The 6,721-nt window shown below is 40.1% G+C and overlaps 1 protein-coding gene across 2 annotated transcripts in view; it reads right to left on the bottom strand.

The window, feature by feature from the left end:
* Positions 1-6,721, bottom strand: part of podxl (podocalyxin-like) — a 32,353-nt gene that overhangs the window by 5,212 nt on the left and 20,420 nt on the right. For both annotated transcript variants that reach the window (XM_014027398.1, XM_014027400.1), the window contains exons 2-7: positions 5,053-5,712; positions 3,983-4,170; positions 3,869-3,892; positions 757-889; positions 625-680; positions 428-544 (exon numbers count right to left, since the gene is read on the bottom strand). In XM_014027398.1, the coding sequence (XP_013882852.1) occupies positions 428-544; positions 625-680; positions 757-889; positions 3,869-3,892; positions 3,983-4,170; positions 5,053-5,712 (1,178 nt within the window). The remainder of the gene's footprint in view (positions 1-427; positions 545-624; positions 681-756; positions 890-3,868; positions 3,893-3,982; positions 4,171-5,052; positions 5,713-6,721) is intronic.

Raw genomic sequence — 6,721 nt, 5'->3', positions numbered from 1 at the left:
TAACCTTCAGGGTGGATATAGCTCGCTAGCAACCTCGCACTGATGACCTAGCCACATCATCATTTACCCAGAATGCTTTGCGTGTAAATAAAATGGCCCTGTTCATGTAATATATTTTTATACTTTTAGTTTAAAAATGATAATTTACATCCTACAGTATTTTTACAGTCTTTATTTTACAGTTAAATATGTTTATCAAATAAAGTCCACAACTAATCATGGATCCCTTTAAACCTGGAGATAGTGGTTTTATGAATCCCAGATGATAATCCGTGGTTACAGTTGTAACTTGTTTTTGCACAATCATAGTTTAATTTTTATGATCTCTGAAATTTTTMCCACAGAACATTGAACTTATGGTGTGATAGAACAGAGTAAAAGGAATGCATACGACTGAAGTCGTACTCTTTGGATCCAGTTCTCCTACCTGGTTCTCGTTGCACGGCTTTCTGTGGTGAGAAGCACAAACGGTCAGGATGATGATCATGATGAGCAGAGCTCCGCAGGAGGCCAGGATGGCGATCAGGGTTTTATAATCTGTTTTCTTCAAAAAGGAACCAAACAGTGAAAAGATCACTGGCAGTTGTGACAGACGAGAGGTTTCAATACAGAACCAAAGCTCACCTGGGCGTCTGCCTCCGTCCTTTCTCCATTATACTGCTCTGCCAGGGCGGTCTTCACTGGAAGAGAAGCAGGGATTAACCTGATGAGAGCAGAGTTTAACTGGGATGATGTGAGAGCTGGAGGCTGTGTAACCTTGGCCGTTGATCTCCACGCTGTCAAAATGCACTTTGTTATTGATGCTCCTCCATGTCAGGGTGCACATCCCRTTTTGCAGGTTTAGCATCAGCTTCTGGCACAACTCTGAAAAACCCTTCTGGTCGCCTGCCTGCAAGTGACACAACACACGTCCCTCACCACAGATTATCTTTAAGAGGACAAAAGGAGACAGAAAGGCCTGAAGTGGCTGAGATGAGATCTGCCATTCTTATATGGGAAGGATGGAATGACACGTCTGTGTGGGCAGGAGGCTGTGGGAATGAAGGAAACAAGTGAACGACAGGAAACGTTCTCAGATACTTTTTCCACCCTCGGATTGGAATCCTTGAATCTTCGTTTTTTTAAATTTCTTCTTTTAATTCCTGCTTCCTGTTGAGCTGGAAAAAGATAGGAGATATTCATGTAGTGGTGGGAACTATTTTCTTTTAGTTTTCAATAAGATCCGTTTCACGTCAAATACAAATAATAACCKGAGTTACGATTTCATGAAAAATATCATCTTAAATGTGCTGAAACATACCTAACTACTGAAAGTAGCTGAAGTGTTGAGCTTTTCGCAAAATTAGTGAAAAACTTGTTTAAATTTATTAGAAGGTTTTAAAAGATTAAATGAGACACATCACACTTTTAAATTTTTGTTTCCACATTAAATGCTTCAGTTGGGTCTGAATGAAGTGGAACTACAGCTTTAGTCTGAATTCCTCCATATTGTGACTTCACAAGCCCCGCCCCTTTTCTGAGGCGTGTCTCAGATCAACTCGTTTTAAGGCTGTCTCTTTAAACCCATGCGAGGCACTTCACACCCCGCCCCCTTCAGCTTCAGACTACTTCATTCTAGTTTGATAGATTTACGACTATATAGCTGCACAGAAAAGTAAGAAGCAGGCTAAAAAAGTGGATTTTGTATATGGTGTTCAAAGAAATTCAAAATGAGGAAATCTTGATTCATTTCTTTAAAATAAAGAGATAGTATTTGTTAGTATTGGTCATTTGGTCACCACCATGCCTGACCTTTTGCATGAAGAGTTTGTGCTGTGTTTGCTGCAGTGCATTTTGGGTAACATACTTGGTCTCATGTATCCAGAGGACAATGTCCCAGAAGTCCTGGTTCGTTCWGACGAATCTTTTTAAACCAGTCATGTTGTTTTTAGAGGTCATTTTTGTTCAGTCTTTGTCTAGTTGTTCTTATGTGACCTTTGACCTTTAAACTTGACCCTGTAAAGTGTGCCATGGAGCTCTTGTTTCTTTCACTGTTACTATACTGGTCCGACCTTGAATGTGTAAAAACATCCAGTCCTGCTGCATAGGTTTAGTTATTTTATCATTTAACTGTAAATAATTTAATGTGAGTTTTTATGATAGTGGACTTAATTTCATGCATATAACATGGTTTATTTTCCAGTGCTTTTTTAGTTTTCCTTTTCTGAGTGACATCCAATGGTGGGCACAACAAACTAATTCCTGGAGAAACTTTGAAAGGGCTTGCCATGTGCCGTCCTATTAAAGGGATCCATGATTAGTTGTAACATTAGACTTTATTTAATAAACATATATTATAACTGTAAAATAAAGACTGTAAAAATACTGTAGGATGTTYAGTTTTTATCATTTTTAAACTAAAATTTTAAAAATATATTACACAGATGGGGCCATTTTATTTACATGCAAAGCATTCTGGGTAAATGATGATGTGGATAGGTCCTCGGTGCGAGGCTGCTAGCGAGCTATATCCACCCTGAAGGTTAATCTTGGACAATACCTGATGATTGGCTCTTTTAAATGAAACCAGAGAGCGTTGACAGAGAGGAGAAGGTAGAAATGACTCAGTCTGTAACTGAAAATATGGATGGAGGACMWCAGTTTAGCTTGTTTGTCATGATAGTGCCAAGCTAATACATATAAGGCAATATTGCGTTGGTGCTAGCGCAAAAGCTAATAGGCTAAGCTGAGGTTCTTCTTCCATGAAGCAGCTCTGTTGTCCTCCATCCATATTTTCAGTTACAGGCTGAGTCATTTCTACCTTCTCCTCTCTATCAATGCTCTCTGGTTTCATTTAAAAGAGTCGATCATCAGATATTGTCCAAGAYTAACCTTCAGGGTGGATATAGCTCGCTCACACCGAGGACCTATCCACGTCATCATTTACCCAGAATGCTTTGCGTGTAAATAAAATGGCCCCGTCCGTGTAATATATTTTTAAAATTTTAGTTTAAAAATGATAAAAACTAAACCGCCTACAGTATTTTTACAGTCTTTATTTTACAGTTAAAATATATGTTTATCAAATAAAGTCTATGTTATAACTAATCAGGAATTCCTTTAAATAAATATATGATTTTACAGTTTGTTGGAGATCACTGTGATCTACCAATGTCCCAAATTTGAGCCAAACATGTCTAAAAATGGCTGAGATATGGTGACGTTTGCATTTTAGCTATGGCGACCATCTTGGATTTTAAATTTGTCTTCAGTAGGTGATGGAGATCCTAGAGGGATGTTTCTCACTAACTCTTCATCTATCATTTTCCTGAATCTAGAAAYCGTTTCGGATCGTGAAGAGAGAATGCATCCATCCATTTTTTATCCACTTTTTCTGTTCTGGTCTGTAGCTGGTGTCTGTCTCCAGCTGTTACTGTGTGAGAGACGAGGGACACTGGACACGTCTCACAGAGGGCACGTTGAGACAAACAAGATCTTTMCTGCTCTCATTCACTCTTAGGACCAATTAAAGTTACAATAATTTCAATGCAGCATTCCAACTGTTAAACAGATTTTATAAAAAGSTTTTGAAACGTTATTATGCATCTGAATAAATACTGAAGGACCACTGAAAGGTACTGTGACTAAAATAAATCTGGCCTTATTGTGTCGTAGTTYTGTTGTACCCGATGTGCTTGAAGAAAGGAGTGGGAAGGGCGTTGGCTGGATTTTCTTGGACAGGACAATGGTCAAGTCTTGGTGAGGGTCAGCAGCGCCATTGTGTTTATTGTCTCCTATTTCTCTGTGCGAGTCCACGCTGGCTGCATGTGCTCGATAAAGATTTAAAGAAACACAACTCAAAGAACGAAGGCAAACCGTAAAACCTTACCTCCTGCGCACCGGACAGAGAATACTGGGGAGAAAAGAAAGAAAGAAAATGTCAAAAGCACAGTAAATGTATAGTTTCTGTTTTTATAAATCCCAGTCTGCTCTTATTGCTTACAGTAAACTTCTGCTGCTGATCCAAATTGGTGGTGGTTGTTGAGAGGACTGTGGTTCCAGCTGTGCTCTGGAAACTCCCTGCATCCGGTGGTCCAGCCTTGGTCTGGCTGGGGGTAGTAACAGCTAAATTTGTCTTAATCGTTGTCTCGGCCTTAGGTGATGTCAGCTCAGTGGATCCTGCCCTGGTACCTTCAGGCAGAATGGTTGGATGTAGCACGTTAGCTCAGTGTGAACCTGGCTCCTCTGGATGTGGAGCAGCAGCAGGTCTACCCTACCTAACAAATGTCCAGTGAAACTTTAAGAAATAGTTTTGTTCTTGACATTTAACCCAGACTGATTTCTTAACACATTCTCATGTCGGAATCATCAACATATTGACGCTTGGGCCGGGACCRTCTGCGTCCATTTTTGACACGTCGRGTACCCCCYGCKCGTCCGTCCTTGCCGCTCMCGGCTTTTCYGGGTTGCGTCACTCAGGGGTCTTTGGGTCGAGGRTCTGARGTTAACRTGAGGGATCAGGATTAATGGTTAATTTAAGATAGTCAGGGATAGGCTGTATATAGCTAATATAGGTTAAATTTAGGCTWTGGGACGGTYAGTTCTCGCRAATTCTCTACATTTAAAAAGTGGTTAAAATGAGGGATCAGGGTTAATKGTTCATTTTAGGGTCTGTGGTCAGGGAAAGGCTGTATAGGGCTAATAGAAGTTAAATTCAGGGTRTGGGATGGTTAGTTTCACGCATTTCCTACTGTTGTACAAAAATATGACAACACACTCGTCTTCCRCCGCMTCATCTCGTAAAGAACGGACGYGCAGGGGGTACTTGGCGCGTCCGAAAGTTGACGCAGATGGCTACCTGACCAAGCGTCAATATGTTGACACGGGGGGTGGGGCATATACAGTACTTTGGTCCACTCTTCTTTTTAAATGTGTTGTTTTGACTCTGGTATGGACAGTAAACCTCTTCATTCCGTAAAGTAGAAGGAAATCTATAGATTTCTAGATTTGAAACATTTTAACAAACAAACTTTAGGAGTGGTTTGTCAGAACATGATCACAAAGAGACCTTACCTGATGAGCTTTCCTGTTGGTTCTTGGTTACAAGGTTTGGGATGCTTTTAGTGGACGTCTGCTCAGTTGTTTGAGAAGATGTTGGGGTCCCTGTGCTTAAGGTTGACCCCTTACTGCTATAATCTGATGATGGTAAATGAGACACACCAGAGGGACGAGGTGACGGTGATTTGGTAGCTGTTTGGACCGGGCTTTTATCTGCAACAGATGGTGTAACTTGTGCTGTGGTTTTGGATTGACTGGTGGTAGTAGCAACAGGAAGAGAAGGTGTTCCATTGGGGTGATGGCCAGCAGAAGTGGAAGCAGGAGCAGCAGTAGCAACAGGAGCAGCAGTAGCAACAGGAGCAGAAGATGTAAATAAAGACTTTGCTGCAGCGGTTGTTGGTGCTGGAGTTGGTACCAGTTTATTTGTTGTAGCTGCTGGGACAGTTTTGGTTGTGGTTGCAGCTCCTGTCGTTGCTGGCTGGGTTGTCTGGCTGAAAGCAGTAGTTTTTGCTAAAGTCGTGGCTTCAGCAGTTATCGTTGTTTGAGGCACAGTAGTTGGAGTTGTGGTGACTTTAACAGTGGTTCTAACAGCAGTAGTTGGGTTTGCTGTTGTCACACTCTTAGAAGTGGCAGCAGCGGTGGTCCCCAGGGTGGAACTGATACCTGAGCACAAGCCTAAAGACAAAACATATGAAATACTGTTAGTCCAACAAGTTCAATGGAAACAAACCAGGCAGCACTGTTCTTCCTGTCACTATCCTGTTTTAGACAACAACTCATGTAGATATTGGATCTAATCGTTAGCAGTGTGTTTAGATCCAAATAAGGCTTCCAGCAGATTTTTAAAAATTCTATCTTCAGYGTAGACATCTTTAGTGTTGGACAAACGTTTCATAAGTTGTCTGAAATGTTAGAAAAGGGCTAATTAACCGCCAGCCTGTAGGGTGACTTCCCTTTTTCCTCCTTTGTCTCCTGCTTGTTGTTTTCTTGATTTGTAGAGGGGGGCTCCTATGTGTTGTTGCCTTTAAAAGATAAAATGACTATTTGTTACAAAACCAGTGTAAACTAAGATGTAAAGTAGTAAAGTACAACTACTTCCTGACTTTTTGTTATAGTAGAAAGAGTAACTTTTGTTATAGTCATGACCTTCAGGAAAAATGTATTTCAGGGAGGTCACTTCCTGATAAATATTTTGGAATTTCAAACCACTCGTTTTTACTTTTAMTACTTCAGTACCTTTTACTACAGAAATTTACATTTGATATAGTAAATATCAGATATTTTAAGACAGGGCTATTCAACTAACCTGCTGAGGGGGCCACAGTTACTGCAGGTCAACAACTCAGGGGCCAAACATCCATCAATTAAATTTATTATGTAAATAAACCAAGTATTGCAAAGATCTGTTATCTTAATAGTTTATTTTGCTGCATTTAATCATGATTACAACATACAGAACCCTATAAAAGTAGTGATAAATAAACAATATCAAAAACAAAAAGAACACATTATACCTGCTATTTGACACAAATATTGTTTGACATCAATGACTTGCCAAATTTTTAAACCAATTTTATTTTCACATTCATAGTTTTATCTTCAACTGCTTGTCATTTTAACTGTCTTTAGTGTGCATAGAAATGGTTTTTACCAGCTTGTAACCAAGATTCTGACGGTTCTGTAG

This window comes from Austrofundulus limnaeus, unplaced genomic scaffold (assembly GCF_001266775.1).
Source record: "Austrofundulus limnaeus strain Quisiro unplaced genomic scaffold, Austrofundulus_limnaeus-1.0 Scaffold646, whole genome shotgun sequence".
NCBI classification, from domain to species: Eukaryota; Metazoa; Chordata; class Actinopteri; order Cyprinodontiformes; family Rivulidae; genus Austrofundulus; species Austrofundulus limnaeus.
The sequence above is the reverse complement of the archived record's forward strand: the minus strand, read 5'-3'. Positions and strand labels throughout refer to the sequence as shown.